Source organism: Aaosphaeria arxii (assembly GCF_010015735.1).
Source record: "Aaosphaeria arxii CBS 175.79 unplaced genomic scaffold BU24scaffold_1, whole genome shotgun sequence".
NCBI classification, from domain to species: Eukaryota; Fungi; Ascomycota; class Dothideomycetes; order Pleosporales; genus Aaosphaeria; species Aaosphaeria arxii.
Window position 1 is genome coordinate 1,586,237 of NW_022983474.1, and position 15,552 is coordinate 1,601,788.

At 51.9% G+C, this 15,552-nt stretch overlaps 5 protein-coding genes across 5 annotated transcripts; 3 read left to right on the forward strand and 2 right to left on the reverse strand.

The window, feature by feature from the left end:
• The first annotated feature begins 291 nt into the window (after positions 1 to 291).
• On the forward strand, positions 292 to 922 carry BU24DRAFT_10877 (uncharacterized protein). Its single transcript, XM_033520772.1, has one exon. It carries the CDS (start codon positions 492 to 494, stop codon positions 810 to 812), a length of 321 nt encoding a protein of 106 aa, XP_033389251.1. The 5' UTR covers positions 292 to 491; the 3' UTR covers positions 813 to 922.
• A 2,126-nt stretch (positions 923 to 3,048) lies between these two features.
• Positions 3,049 to 4,160, forward strand: BU24DRAFT_469672 (uncharacterized protein; the record flags this gene model as incomplete). Its single annotated transcript, XM_033532624.1, has 1 exon — positions 3,049 to 4,160. Exon 1 carries the CDS (start codon positions 3,123 to 3,125, stop codon positions 4,158 to 4,160), a length of 1,038 nt encoding a protein of 345 aa, XP_033389252.1. The 5' UTR covers positions 3,049 to 3,122.
• Positions 4,161 to 6,180: 2,020 nt separating this feature from the next.
• On the reverse strand, positions 6,181 to 7,749 carry BU24DRAFT_487434 (uncharacterized protein; the record flags this gene model as incomplete). Its single annotated transcript, XM_033533453.1, has 1 exon — positions 6,181 to 7,749. One exon carries the CDS (start codon positions 7,747 to 7,749, stop codon positions 6,181 to 6,183), a length of 1,569 nt encoding a protein of 522 aa, XP_033389253.1.
• Positions 7,750 to 8,149: 400 nt separating this feature from the next.
• On the reverse strand, positions 8,150 to 9,279 carry BU24DRAFT_456938 (carbohydrate esterase family 16 protein; the record flags this gene model as incomplete). The annotated part of the gene is made up of 3 exons (XM_033531491.1): positions 8,150 to 8,291; positions 8,376 to 9,089; positions 9,167 to 9,279. 3 exons carry the CDS (start codon positions 9,277 to 9,279, stop codon positions 8,150 to 8,152), a joined length of 969 nt encoding a protein of 322 aa, XP_033389254.1.
• A 2,774-nt stretch (positions 9,280 to 12,053) lies between these two features.
• On the forward strand, positions 12,054 to 15,173 carry BU24DRAFT_429832 (uncharacterized protein; the record flags this gene model as incomplete). The annotated part of the gene is made up of 2 exons (XM_033529770.1): positions 12,054 to 12,089; positions 12,150 to 15,173. The coding sequence occupies 2 exons, from the start codon at positions 12,054 to 12,056 to the stop codon at positions 15,171 to 15,173; spliced, it is 3,060 nt and encodes a 1,019-aa protein (XP_033389255.1).
• Between the last annotated feature and the right edge of the window lie 379 nt (positions 15,174 to 15,552).

Consider the following 15,552-nt stretch of genomic DNA (forward strand, 5'->3'; position numbering starts at 1 on the left):
CCGCAAACGTTGCAGTGTAGACCGCATAATCGATGTAATGTTTTGTATGCGATGTCAACACATCAATGGGAGTGTCTCGACTTACGTCTAATAGCTCCGAAGGTATGAATGGTGTAGCGTAGACGTCGTACATCTGCCGAAGGCTTTCTCTCTCGGATGCGGATGCAGCATGACCATTGCGATTGTCAGTATTGTCAAGATGAGTTGCCGGCTGTCCATTGGAGGGAGCATCGCTGGAAGGAGGTTGCGACATTTCAATGATGGACAGGGTGTGACTTTTACACGGTACAGGTCGGATAAGATGATTGTTTGATTGATCAATACGATAAGGCTGGCGCGATGGTTGTAAGCACCGTTCTACCGTCGTGAGTGAAGCAATGTGTAAAACATAAGAGCAATCGTAAGTGTATGTCTCCAAAGACACCAATAGTCAAGGATCTGGACGATGGATATGATATATTCAAGAGGCTGGAAGAAGAGAATAAAAAGCAATGCACGGCAAACCGAAGCCTAGTTTGCTCACGTGTGTGGGAGCAGTAATCCAGGTAGAGGGTTTTGTGTGTACACTCTGCGAAAGCGAAAACCGGTCAGCATCGAATTTGGTATGGATGCCAGCCCCAAGATCATATATATACTGTGTATGCGAGAACCGAAAATGTCGTGCGCCCAGTACCCCAGCTATCAGCTATGCGTTGTCGTGTCACGCTGTTGTTTGTGGTGGAGTAATGATTTGTATTCTTTGTGTTGCACAGCATCGACAGTCGTACAATTTTTCCCAAATAACTCTTAAATATGATTGGATGTGGCTGTAAAGAATGAAATTTGAATTTGAATTGGTTTGGTAGAAGTTGATATTGATGGTGAGGCTGAACTGTTGTTGGGGAGAAGTGATGATTAATGACTTTGGCCTTGTCGATGGAGGAGCAAACCGGCGCTTAGCTCGCCTCAGCCACTCATCACATCCCTCAGTTCCTCACCGGTCAGCTCTGACCGTTTACTCACCCATGTTGACAGGACGAGGACGGGAGAGCATCGTTCACTTCCTGCCCACGGATTTGCTGGTGCAACCTAATCCGCGGTTCTCGTTCTAAGATACATCCAAGTAACTGCCAAGTCCATTCACTCAAGCGCGAGGGTATATATGCGAACTGGTCAGAGGTATCCCAACACTGACTTTTAAATACGGACTGCTTTGGTTTTCGAACAAGTTTGTCCTAAGTTCGTATGCTAAAATCATTTTGTATAAAACTCTAGGTGAATTCAGTCGCCATGTTGCTCCCACAGGGGATCGCATTGCACTGCTCAGCATAATCATCTCCCAGAGCATACATATAAACCAGAAATGCCCAAACAGCTGAACTCCAATTCTCAGAACTGGCAATTTTTTGAAATATTTACCTCTGCAATGGAGATGGATCTATCCAGAAGACCTTTCCAGTAGATAGGATAAGGCGGCCAGTCCTACGACCGTAAGAGAAGTGTTACGCTGAAGTCTCTCCTCTTTTGGGACTATCATGCCTCCCTCGAACGCCACAATAAGCGATTTTCAGGTTCTTACGGAAGTACCGTAATGATTAGAGAAGTAAAGATCCAGAAAACGCATTTCAAGGGCCCTTTGGGGGAATTCTGCTACCTCCTGTCGTTGCTTGGGGTGGCTTCCAGACCTTCTCTACACATAGAGGCTGCTCATGTTCTTCTACTGCTACTGCTAATGCTACTGCTACTGCCTACTCAGGATAATTGAAAAAGAAGGAGGAGCAATATCCTGAAGTGATACGCGATCTCTCATATATTGTTTGGCCAGGTTCCGGCCCTATTCCCGTTCTCACATCCTTCCCTGTAAAGCAACATCGTCAAAGATTTATGCTCGTGACACATTCAAGTGTTTCATCATCTGTCCCTGCAATCTTCTTGGGCCTTTACTATCATAAGATATGGGGTAGTGTGCAAATGTTTCAAGCAATCGGTTTGGCCCGAATTTTTTCTACATTGAATGTATAACTACGTGTACATTGAATGATTCAAAGGACTTCAAGCAGTCCAATACTTCTGGTCGTGGAGTTGTTTGGCACCATCTGTCTAGCCCAGGTAGTTAGTCCGAGTGATTGATACCACGTGATGTGTACATTCACGCCAAGCCGTTCGCATATTCAGGGTACGTCCCGAGCTTCAAGCAGAAGTAATAGATCGTCATTGCTGAGTACAGAGAAAACTAGATGTGACTGGAATCAAGCAATAATCCAATGGCTTCCCTGGATCAGAGCTCTTGATTGTCTGCCAGGACGCGCCCCGTGCAGAATGCCAGGTCGTAGGGGAGCGAACTCGATGTATTCTGTATTCTGTATTCTACGAACGCCATTCCAGTACCGCACACTTTGATTTTGGAACTTGGGCAGTTGTGAGGGCCACAAAACCCAACGAGCTCACAAGACCATTGTTTGTCGAAACTGCATGCAAATACATTGAAGGGCAACCAACTTGATGTGCTGCTTGATTGTCACTACCCTGATGGTCTGTATTCAATGTTAAGATGCTGTATGCTACCTCACGATTGGCGGAGTGCACCGTTTGGTATCTGCACTCGAAGCTGCGACATCATAAGCAAATCACAAGCCAGTGACGAATGTTTCACATCCTTCTAAATGTGACCCTGCTTTGTATCATTGAAACACTTTAGATGAGTGAGAGTGGTGTAATTATCATAGAGTGTGACTGTCCCATAGATGCGTCAAATCAACGCAAGCAGACTATTGGTCAATGACAGACTGAACAGAGGCTAGGCAGCGTCCAAGTGAAGTCAAATTTCCTATTGTCGTTCTTTGGCCCACCTGACTTTAGATTTGGGTGGGAGGAAATTTCACATTCTCACTACCATCCCTCCGAAGCCAACGCTCAGGGCACCTTTCTGCAAGCAAAAGCTCTGTAATTTGCTCTCTCACCCTACCTATATAGACGCTCATCCTCTTCTCACCTCCCACCAGACATCCGGCCCACCTCAAGCTCAAGCTCACAACCCATCTTTGAGCACTCTTTGCCTTTGCGAGCCACGCATTCATAACCTCTACTTTTCTTTACTTTCAATTTCACCTCAACTCAATCTACATCTCAAATTGAACAACAAGATGACTATTGAAGTTCCCGCTTCTAGGCAGAGAGCTTCATCTGCCCCCGCCGATAATCGTCGCTCTTCTGCCCAGGGAGTCATGGCTATAAGCAAGATCCTGGTGCTCGTTGACGATGCACCAATTTCTCCCAAGTCCATCCACGGGGTGGGTGAGGTTGTTGAGGCTCCTGTCGCCAGTCCCGCCGTCAGTGATTCTCGTGAGTCCTCTCCGCTCACTGATCCTGATGCCACCATGGTGGAGGGCACTTCAGCCCACACAGATCTGGACAAGGTGGAGGACACCTCTCCCGAGACAGATATGGACAAGGCAGAGGAAAATGGTTTCATCCCTCTCGAGGACCGCGAATTCATCTGCTGCAACGACGACTTCTCCATCTGCCAGACTGGTCAAGTGACCTTGGACGTGGCTCGCAAGACCATCTCCCACCACTTCGGTCGTAACAAGACTTGCACTAAGATGATTGGCATCTGGCCCCTACTCTGCCGCAAGCACTATCAGCGTGCAACGTACAAGCAGGACTTGTGGCAGCTCCGCAAGATCGAGTTGATCATCCGCCAGTTCTTCAAGATCGACGAGATCTTGCCCAGAATCACTTACAAGATCTGCCTCAAGAAGTCGGAGGACGAACGTCTGAGCCAGTATGCCCGCTTGATTGATCAGGGCAACACGCACGACCAGGCCTCGGCTTCAGTCCAGGTAAATCCAAGAGTCAAGTCGTTCCAAGCTCCCATCAACGTTCTTCGCGAGATTGCGGACTACCTTGGCCCCAACCAGGACCAAGCAACCTGCGTTCGCCTCATGAAGCTTATTTTGGATATGGTCGAAAAGAAGGAGACTGCCCAGGTTCCTCAGGTCGAATTCCTCATGGAGCATGAGGAGCTCGAGAAGAAGAATGGCACTGCCACCTCCACCCCCACCAGCAAGACCACCTCAAAGAAGGGAACTCGCAAGGGAAAGGCAGCAGGAAAGGCCACGAAGGGGTGCGGCAGCCGCATCTCTACCAAAGGCGCCGTGCAGAAGCCAGTCAAGGCTTAGAGGCGTCCAATCTCTTCTCCTTCGCACTGTTGGTATGTATAAATTCTGATCAAACTCCTTCTCCACCGTCTGCCAAACGGGTTTCCTTGCACTTCCAAACCCGCCGTCCTGCCAGACGGTTGTTGCCCCAAACTACAATTCATGCCTTTCATTACTGCAAACTTAACCATCTCTAACTAGGTCGACCAACCATCCCACTGACCCGCATGGCCGACGAACTCGTACTCCGCGCAAACGAAATCCACCGCCGCCCTCTCTCCTTCACCGCGATCCAACTCCATTGAATCCAGGTTGTATCTACTTGTTTCTATCTTGTAGAACTACCTACCTCCACCTTTCTCGAACCCTCATCGAACCTCTGGCGAACAGCTTTGAAATGTTGGGAATACTCTTTTCCTGGCACTGTTCGCTCCTTTTCTTTCCTTCCTCTCTGTTTCCTTTTTGTCACACTGTATTTTGATACCCACTCTTTTTTTTTATTATACTTAACGCATCAAACGAAGAGATACCCCCACACATGGTTTTCAATGGAAAGAACGGATGGTGGTCTGGATCGGCGTCAAACGGGAACGGTGGGGCGGGAGGCAACTGTCATGTTTGGTGTTTGGTGTATGGGGCGGGCGGTTTGGTTTTTCACCATCTCTTCTCTTATCACCTGGGTAATAAGTGGTTTGCTAGAAGTGTCTTGTATGATATAAACAATGGGATATCTTTGTAGAAATCGGGTGTGTGGTTTGGGGGTTGACTTTTGAGGATGTGATTTCTGATGGAGTGAAAATATGATCTTGAAGACAGTGAGACACATGCACTGATGCTGATATTGAGTGATGGATTTGACCTCACTGCTTTCCTTGTCTTTTGAATTCACTATTCATACCCCACACTCATCAATATACCAAGGATGCCGATGTGAGTCCCAAGATGCAAGCTCATACAGCGGCTCTTCTCTTCCCTCCCACCACAGATCGCCCGCACCGGCCGACCAAGCAACTGACCTCAAGCTCCATCCACACACACATACCTCTTTATTCACCCGCCCAGATCGAACGAGCCCAGCCCCGAGCACCTCACAACGAATCACCCTCGCCTTGAACTCCAATCACAACCGCACGTACACCACGAGTCCCATCCACCATCACCATACCCATACATCCATATCTACGTTCCACCCACCTCTCCAGCGAAACCATCCCACATAACCAACCACTAGACAGTGATCATCCCCATACTCAACTAATTCCCCACCTCACCCATTCATCCGACAAACCAGATATCTAGATTCCCGCCTCATACACCAACCTGACGAAAGTCCTCAACCCCACCATAAATCACTGCAATTATGCCCAACATCCTTATATCATCCATATATCGTCAACATCACCACACGCATATCCGAACCCTCCATCCAACAACCCCCCCTTCCCGTAGGAGAAGCACGCCTTGGCCACCGAGGAGATGTCAAGTAGTATATTATCATTTTTCATTTCCAATTACTCCTACCTATCTATCATAAACTCCATCACTCATTCACTCATTCACTCACCACCTGGCCTACTCACGAAAAAAAAGAACTACGAACTCTGTACTCTGCCCCCAGTACCGTACCGTATCGTAAAACCATCGTGTCGAAGCATCGTGGCATCGTGTGCAAAAAGTGCCCCTGTGATCCGTGATCCGTGATTCGTTTTTTGCAAGTACCCATCTCCAGTGAATCATCCAGTTGCCCTGTCGAAAAAAAAAAACCAAAACGCCGCCAGCCAGCCGTCTATCGTGAGAAAGGGGAAAGGTGAGGGATGAGGGAGGGAGCGGGAAGAGAAGGGAACCATAGGGGATGTCGAGGAGAAAGGTTGCCGAAGTCTCCAAAGCCTCATAGCAGAACCAAAGCCAGGATCGACAAAAAGAAGCAGAAATCTCATTTGACCCATACGTATCAGCCTCACGTACGTACTTCGAGCGTCCTTTGCCCGCCCCAAACCTTACAAAAAGGCCAGAGCAAGAGCGAAAAGGGGGGTAGGTATTCTCAACCACGCTGCTGCTCACCAAACAACCTCTCCGCGACATCCACCTCCTCCTCCGTGCTGGATGTTCGGGGGGATGGGGACGGGGGCGGCAGCATCTCCACCGCATCCCTAAACTGCTCCATCATCGACTCGACTCTCTCCCTATGCGCGCGGTCAGCGTCAGCGTCGTCGTCGTTGGGGGGTTCCGGCGCCTCGTGGTACGGCGTGCCAGCCCCGCTCCTGTCGTCGTCCTCGAAGTCGAGATCGTACGCCGCGTTCGAGCTCGGGTCGCCCATGGCCGTGTTGATGGGGGCTTCCAGCGCCTCGAGGATGTCGACCGGGTCGTAGAGGTCGAGCGCGTCGAGTGGCGTGCGGGAGTTGGAGGACGGGAAGTCCCGCGCGCGCGACTCCTCCAGCAGCTCGATGCGCGAGCGGGAGGTGGCCGCGAGTTCGCGGATTGCGGCTAGGATGAGGGCTTCGATGGAGGTGGCATCTGGGACTGGGGCAGGGGCTGGAGCCGGAGCTGGGGGAGCTGGGGCTGGAGCTGGGGCGGCTGCGGTTGCGGTCGCAACGTGGTACTGGTGATTGTGACTATAAAGGTGAATCATGGGGTCATCTCTCGTGGGAGCCTGGATGACGGGTTCCGGGCTGGGGGTGTCGCGCCGGTATACGTACTGCGTGTGCGCCATGTTTGCGGTCGCTGTTGCGCTTGCGCTTGCGGCGGCGTGGTAGAAGCTCTCGCCGTAGTTGCTGGCGAACCTGGGGCCTCCGACGTAGCCCAGCTGCGCGGGCGTGTATCCGGGCGGAGGCAGCATCCCCCAGCTCATGGTGTTGGCGCCGCCGGTGCCAGACCCGCCGTTCATGATGCTGGCGAGGACTTCGGAGTCGCGCTCGCGCTCCGTCATGATGGGTGCACCGAGACGGGCGCGGTCCATGGGGCAGGTGTTGGCGTTGCTGAGTCCAGAGGTGATCCACTTGATGATGCAGGAGTTGCCGAAGACGTGCTCCTGGCAGCCGCGGACGTTGGCGATGCGAATGGGCATGTGGGATGGGGAGGTCAGGGAGTAGGGCTCGTGGCAGATTGAGCAGCCTTCTGCGAACTCGGCGGTGCTGGCGAAGCCTGGGTTGGTGAGGAGTACGGGCATCAGGTGGTTGGTTGTCCATGATAGGAGGGCCTGGGCACTGTCAGGAGCGACTTTTCCTGGACGCTGGACCCGCTCGTGGCTGACATGATGGATTTGAGGACGAGAAGGGACGGGTCCTGGTGGAGTCACTGGAGGAGAGGTCGGTGGAGAGGTTGGTTGCTGACGAGAACGCGCATCGCTGCGAAGAAAGGCGAGAGAGCGAACGAGAGAGTCAACGAAGCGGCGCACTCTGGATTGAGTGATTCTGTCTGCTTGCTGCTGGCTTTGCTGCTGCTGTAGCAGCGCTTGTTGTCGACGCTCTGCAATGCCAGTGAGCTGCGGTGCTTCGTTGGTAGGAGGCATGGCGCTTGACGTCTCGTAAATTGCTGCGTGGGACACAAAAGAGGTTATTGGTGTAAGAGCAGAAGTTTGTAGAGTTGGTGTTGGGGTTGTGGGCGTGACCATGGTGGTGAGTTTAGTTGTTCGGTTAGAGGTGAAAGTTTTACCTTCACTGCGGTTCGATCGCAAGTGGGTAGAGTGAAGGAAAAGTCTGCCCAAGCTTTTCGGCCAGGAATGAGAGTAAAGGTAGCGTGAGATAAATTCAACTGATGTGATAAGAGGCTTAGGCTCCTGCACAGTTGCACGAGCACCTTTGTTTGCAGACAAACTACGAGGCGCATAGCTTGATAACAATCTCTTCTACCCACAAACAGTGCTGCAGTCAAAGGGAACAGGGAGAGAACGCATGCCGTAGACTACAGCAGGGGAATAAAGACGTTGTTATCCTTGTTATAAAGAACACTATGTACAAAGAAAGAAGATGCGCACCAGTTGGCGCATATCATGTTGCAGCCCACACAAACCTTCACGCAGACTTCAAGTATTCGACGACCGAGAAGGCGGTAGCGTTATGCACGGGGAACGTAGGGTGAAGATTGTTGAGCCAGAAGTATTCGTTGACGGCATAGTCGCAGCTTGGATCTTTTGTGTACCAAGTTGGCGCACCACTGACGCAAATATAAATGTTAGTGATGTAAATCTTTACAAGCGAAAGGGGGGGAAATAGTCGGGAGAAAGGTGAGAGGCCTTACTTTTGATATGCCTTGCAGTAACCGGTCACATTCTTCAAGCCTTCGGTCTGCTCGAATGCGTTGACATCTTCGATGATATCAGAATACACTTTATGCGTGTCGTGTACAAACGTCTTGACGCCCGCATGCTTCAAGGCCAATCCACCCGCCAGCTTCTTGACCCTCTCGTTCCAATCTAGGATGACCTTGCCTTCGCCCTCGACGGCATCAGGGCCGTTTTCCAACGTCAATGGAGCGAGGTTGACCGGGGGGACAGTCAAAAACAGGAAGTTCCTCGCGCCGGTGTCGTAGATCTTCTCGACCAGGCTATCATACTCTAGGAAGATGAGATCGTACAAAGTGGCATTATTCAGCCACCAAGAATTGCCGACGTCGTTGATGCCAATCCAGAATGCGAAGAGCGAGTCTGACGCTTCCCATGGTACAGAAGATGGGTTGGCACCGTACTTGGGGAGGTAGAGCTTCTCGACTTGGTCCTTCAAGGAGAGAACAGTGGGAGCGTAAGGGGTGACGAGAGCAGAGTCGACGGTCGCGCCACCGTAGGCAACGTTGTAGGTCAGGAGGGTAGAAGCGTTATATTGTTGCGTCAAGAATCCGACCCAGTTGGGGCCATTGGCAGAGGTCCAGCCGGGGTATGGCGGATTTCCCAAGGGGTTACCCGGGGAGGGCTGGGTTCCATTTACATCGAATCCAGTCTGAGTATAGGAGTCACCACTGGATAGAGATAGGGAATCAGACATGACCTGGCCTAAAATGGGAACTTGAGATGGAACTGGAGGTAGGAGACTCACAAGACAAATAGATTCTTCACATTCTTCCAGCCAGACCACGACGAGGTATTGCTGAACGGGGCAGCAAGCGCAGTGGCTGCTAAGGGGACCGAGAGGGCGATTGATTGCTTCATGATGAGTATGGAGTAAACGAAAAGTGCCAGACAACAAGAAACGAAAGCAACACAGCGGAACATGGACAGTGGAGAAGACATTGTGATTAAATAGATAATTATGGGATGTCGTTGTCCCCCAACGTGATATCCGGGATTGCGGGAGGAGTGGACGATAGACGACGGTTGAACCAGGTAGATTAGATTGAAATTGATTGACCTGCCTGACCTACTATGTGTAGTATGTGCATCTGCCAAGGGGGTTCCGATGGCAGCGCTATAAAGAAACGTCGCGAAAAGCTTCTAGAACGAAAGTGGAAGTTTTTCCATGGCATGAGGAAGTGTCTGCCCTGTATGATCGACGTGGGTTGCGGGGATGAGCACGAAATCTGTGGTGGCTTGCATGGTTTGCATGGTGAAATGATCCCGTTCCGTGTCAGGATAGGGATCGCGTAGATTTCTCTATAGTGACGACGATGCGAGACGGAAGAAAATTGGACGATGCCACTTGTTAGTTAGTGATGATCTTAGGTCATTTCTTTTTTTTTTTCTTTCATCTTGAGCATAAAAGAGGAGGCTAGATGGGGTTGTATACAATCTTTATGCATGATGGATGATGGATGGAGGTTGATGTCAGAACGTCAGATGGCCATTCACTCCAGTTCCCAAGTTTGCTTTCCTTTCCCTGGTCAACCCGTCTTGGCAACGGCACCTGACTGACCACTGTACCAGCATAACGTACAGAGGGTTGGCACGTCAGGCTGGCCCCATGCTAGTATTTTATGCCTACAATAGTGTCTTAGCGAGGTTCATCGCAAGCAGTTAAGATTGTTTACTGGCTACAGTACATTCTTAAGTAGACACTTTAGGTAGGTATAGAAGATACATGAAGTTAGCAGGTGGCCAGCCCGACGTGCCAACCCTCTGTAACTCAATGGCAGACTACGAGGTAGGAACTAGAGTAGGAGGTAGTAGATGGTAGTAGGTATCTAGGAACGTCAATATTTGGGGGAATGCTGGTCTACTTGGTCATTTTTCTTGAACCTGTTTTGCTAGGATCAGGTACGGTGTACACGTACCAGGTAGGTAAGTACTCGTACTACGAGGTAGATGTTAGGCTCTTACTGTCTTAACGTCTTGACGCCGGTGGAGATCGGGCACGGGAGCTAGATGGGAGCCGACGGGCGAATAATTGATGGTGAAATGGACAGAAACATGTGATATGTCAAGGTAGGTATCTACTGTGTAAGTAATCATCAGATAGATATCGGCCTCGGTGGTCTATGAACCCATTCTCAAAAGTTGGTTCGGAATGCTCGGAACAGCGTCCTCGTGGCTTTTGTATGTACCTGAGCGCACTTCGGGTTGTCACATCGGATGCCCGAAAAGGCGAATTACGGAATGATTAATTCTTTCTCTTTCTCCCCTGGCAATTGCGAGGCATTACTATTGCTTGGAGGAGAGAAGCACCGGCTGGCGAATGGACACAGGTGGAAGAGAAGGGAAGTGGAAACATTACCCGTCACCTGTCAACACGAGACAAGAGCACACCAATTGTGGAACGGACCGATCACCTAATCCTTTGGAAGGCCACAACAGAGAATAATAATCATAATCATCATCCATCATCATCATCATAACCATAACCATAAACATGACCAGAAGAAGAATGGGTTCTTTCGTGCTGTGCCTGTGTTGGATGGATGCATGCCCTGTCTCATCTTGTCTTGCCTGGTCGTGTCTCGAGAAGGATCCGCTCACTTCAATAGGCAACAATAATCATAATCATAGTCACAATCATCAACATAACTACCTATAAACATAACGAATGTTATCTTTCTCTTCCGCCTTCACACGGGGTCGTGTCTGTCTGACGATATCCGGACGAACAAGAGGTCGAGCTCTACCGCATCCGTCAATCTCCCGAGCACCCGTTCCTGTCGTACCTATCGTACCTCGCCGTATAACTTCGCACCAAATCGCATCCCATCGCATTCTTGAATCGAATCGAATCGAATCGGCCGAACATCCGCCTACCAGAGAACTTGTTTATTGCTTTTGTATTGCTTTTAATGCCTTTATAGTTGGTCTTGTCCTGTCCACTTCTCCCCACTTGACTACACTCCATCAGCCTATCTGCCCGCCCACCTGCCATCATCGTCGTCAATTGTGGATGTACGCCCAGATAATCCCCTCAGTCTATTTGTCTTGGTATGCTAGATAAACCTATTCTATCCTACACACGGTTGGTGCAAAGGGAAGAGAAAAAAGAAACAAACAACTCCGACAAGTGGTTGACGTGGTCGTGAAACAAAACGTGGGGCCTTTGCCTTGCTTGGGACACAGGACACGGCATTCCGGTCAGGCCAACAACCTTTTGGCTTTTGGCAGAGACAAGACAAGAACCCAAGCAATTATCCATCATTATTACCTTACCTACTTGATACGTACGAGAGTATTACCTCAATTCGCCCAATAGTACTCTCAGCCTCCATCCATATACATACACATCCATACACCTACACGCATATTCCCTACGCATATTCCCTACGCATACGCCCTTACACACAACCATATAATTCCCTACGCATCCTCGCACAAGCGGTCCATCTGTAGTCGCTCCCGATCTGCAGGCACCACCCAAACCTGTGACGTCCGCGCCCACCCTCTCTCTCCCCCTCCTACGAGTAAGACGGTCTAGCAGGAAACCCGACGCGCTCCGAATCGATCTCGCCGGGTGGCAATAACACCTCAGGGAATTCCCATCGACATCCGTCGTCGCCGCCGCCGCCATAATGGCGGGAATGGAGCAGCTCGAGGTCCACAGCAAGGCAGGCTTCCCCGCGACCCTCCCACCTCCATAACCACCTCCCGCTGATCCAAACAAACAGTCCTACCTTGTCCGCTGGGTGAACGTGCCTGCTGGGCACACCATATCCTGGAGCGTCCAGCCTCACAAGAAATCCATCAACTTTGGCATCTTCAAGCACCCCGGTGCCTCCTCCTCCTCCGCCGCCACACCCAATGTCCAATCCCAACTCTTTGAAGGAGGTCCCGCCACACCATCCCTCGAGGTCCCCAACACACGTAGCCGCGGCTTGTCGACCTCGCGCAACGATCGAACCGTCGTCTTCGAGAAACTGTCAGCAATTGGGCTGAAACAGGTACAATGGACAGGGAAATGCGAGGCGGAGAAGGTGTCCTTGGGCACGTACGATGTACCGGACGGCGGGGGTGGTATGTACGGGTTGGTCTTTGACAACACCTTCTCCAAGACGGTTTCGAAGACGGTCACATTCGTGCTCATGACATATCCCACCAATGCCCCGCCAAAGACAGGACACCACATGCACTACGCGCAGACAATGGCTGGCGCGAGCTCCACGAGCTTAGGCAAAGGAAGTCCTTCCATTGGACCCATTGCAGATTCGTCGGAATCCTTACCTAGAGATCTACTGGGAGCAAAGGCAGCAATCGCCGAACGACCAAAATCGTCCCATGGAACCCTCGATCCTGCCCCTTCGTCCAACTCCTCCTTTCTCACGGGAGTGTTACAGAAGAAGAGGCGAAAGAGAAATCAAGGTTTCGCGAGGCGATTCTTCTCTCTGGATTTCACGTCATCGACACTATCCTACTATCGCAACGACCATTCATCAGCGCTACGGGGAGCGATCCCGCTTTCTCTAGCAGCCGTGGGAGCAAATGAAAAGACAAGAGAGATATCGGTCGATTCGGGAGCGGAGGTATGGCATTTGAGGGCGAACAACGCAAAGGATTTCACCATGTGGAAAGATGCACTCGAACGCGCCTCTCGTTCCGCAGGAATCGCGTCTCCTACTCTACAAACGAAAGATCTCTCCTTGGGTCGGTTACCACAGGTCTTGAACGAGGCAGAAGAACGAGAATGGGCACGTGTGGAATCGCTGGTGGGAAGGATCGCCGGCACGAGAGATGCCGTTCGAAGGCTTGCGCAAGACACAGATCCAAAGTACTCTTCAGGTACGGTAGGCCAATCTACGACCGGCCTGGGCATAAGCAAGTTACACGACGCGTTCTCTCCCAGTCCCTCGGAGTCGGAAAACAACGAATACTTCCCAGATGATAGGAGCTCCGACAAGAAGCCATCGTCATTTTGGAAGCGCAAAGCAAGCAGCTCGGGCAGCCAGAGTCCATCTGGCCTGTTCAGAAGAAGCGTCTCCGCACAAGTGGCGGTTGGTTCCCCGTCACACGCACCTCCCGTTCCTCCTATTCCCTCGAACCTAGCAACAGTGCCCGCGAATGGTACCCTCGCTGTACCTAAACGAAATGACCGATCTGCCGCGCACGAACCTCAGGAAGAGGGCATGCATGACCACTGCATGTCATTGCTCCGCGATCTGGATAGCGTTGTCACGGACTTCACCATTCTGATAGCAGAGAGTCGCCTGAGACGAACGCCGGCACCTATGTCAGCTGTCTCACGACGCAGTATGGAGTCGGATGGTTCCGACGAGTTCTTTGATGCTTACGACGGTGGCGTGGGCAAGTCTCAGATTCTCACGATAAGACGTGATAGCGAAGACGACGAGCACGAACCCGAACACGCTCATGATGATGTCTCAGATGGAGAGTCAGAGTCCTCGAGCGAGGCAGGGGGCGCTGGCACTTTCGACCGCGAACGTTTCTCTATGGACGTTAGACCCTCGATCTACCCGACGAAGCCAAAGTCTCTCACTCCTCTACCTCTCCAGCCTGTGAACCGCCGCAAGACAGTCGCCCCTCCGAAAGGCCAACCTCCCTCGCTCATTGCTTTCCTTCGCAAGAATGTCGGCAAGGATCTCTCTACCATTGCCATGCCCGTGACAGCCAACGAACCTACATCTGCCCTCCAACGACTTGCAGAACAGCTTGAATACACCGAACTCCTCGACCAAGCCGCGAACGTCAGCGCCGAAACAGGCGAGCGACTTGTCTACATCGCCGCATTCGCGATCTCCGCCTTCAGCAACGCCCGCGTCAAGGAGCGAGCCATCCGCAAACCCTTCAACCCCATGCTCGGCGAGACATTCGAGCTAGTCCGCGAAGACAAGGGCTTCCGCTTCATCGCCGAGAAGGTAGTCCACCGCCCCGTGCGCATGGCCTGCCAGGCCGAATCCCAGCACTGGACCTTCATTCAATCCCCCACGCCCGTCCAGAAATTCTGGGGCAAGAGCGCCGAACTCAACACGGACGGCCGCGTCCGCGTCTTCTTCCACGCCTCAGGCGAGCACTACTCCTGGACGATCGCGACCTCCTTCCTCCGCAACGTCATCGCGGGCGAGAAGTACATCGAACCCGTCGGCACCATGACCATCATGTGTGAAAACACGGGCGCCAAAGCCGTCTGCACCTTCAAAGCAGGCGGCATGTTCGCGGGACGCAGCGAAGACGTCTCCGTGCAAGTCTTCGACGAGACGGGCTCCATCCTCCCCATGGGCCTCGTCGGCAAATGGACCACATCCCTCGACCTCACATCCAACGGCCAACCCGCGGGGAAAACCGTCTGGACCGCGGGATCCCTCGTCGACAAGCCAGCCCAGCATTTCGGCTTCACGTCATACGCGGCTGCGCTCAACCAGATCACCGCCATCGAGCAGGGACACATCCCGCCGACCGACACGCGCCTGCGGCCCGACCAGCGCGCCTACGAGGACGGCGACAACGACCGTGCGGAGGCGCTCAAGGCGAAGCTGGAAGAGCGCCAGCGTGCGCGGAGAAAGGTCATGGAGGACCACGGCCAGGAGTGGAGTCCGAGGTGGTTCGCCAAGGTCAGCGAGGAGGACGCCATCGCGCTGGGCGGCGAGGAGGTGTGGCGGCTCAAGGGCGGGAAGGAGGGTTACTGGGAGTGTAGGGAGGAGGGGAGGTGGGAGGGCGTCACGGAGGTGTTCGAGACGTGAGTGATTGTGTGAGCTATGGTCGACGAATTGGGGTTTTGTGAGGGGGGGAATTAGGGTGGGAGTGGGAGGAGTATAGATAGACAGATAGAGGGACGTTTTTGATGTGGGGATATCATCGACCTTGGCCTCGGCCTCGGCCTAGGCGTCAAACTGATCACTTTTTCATTCATTGGTTTTGGTTTTCTCCATGGCATTGTTGATGAAGTGACAGAGTGATGATGTTCGACCTACGTTTCTCGGCTAAGAATTGGACGACGTCGCTCCATTACATGTCGTCATATGCATTGAGTTTCGTTCAGAACATGTTCACGGTGGGAAAAACAGCAAGAAGATACGCAGGAGAATGAAGAGGGGAAGGAATTTGAAAGGATTTATAGAT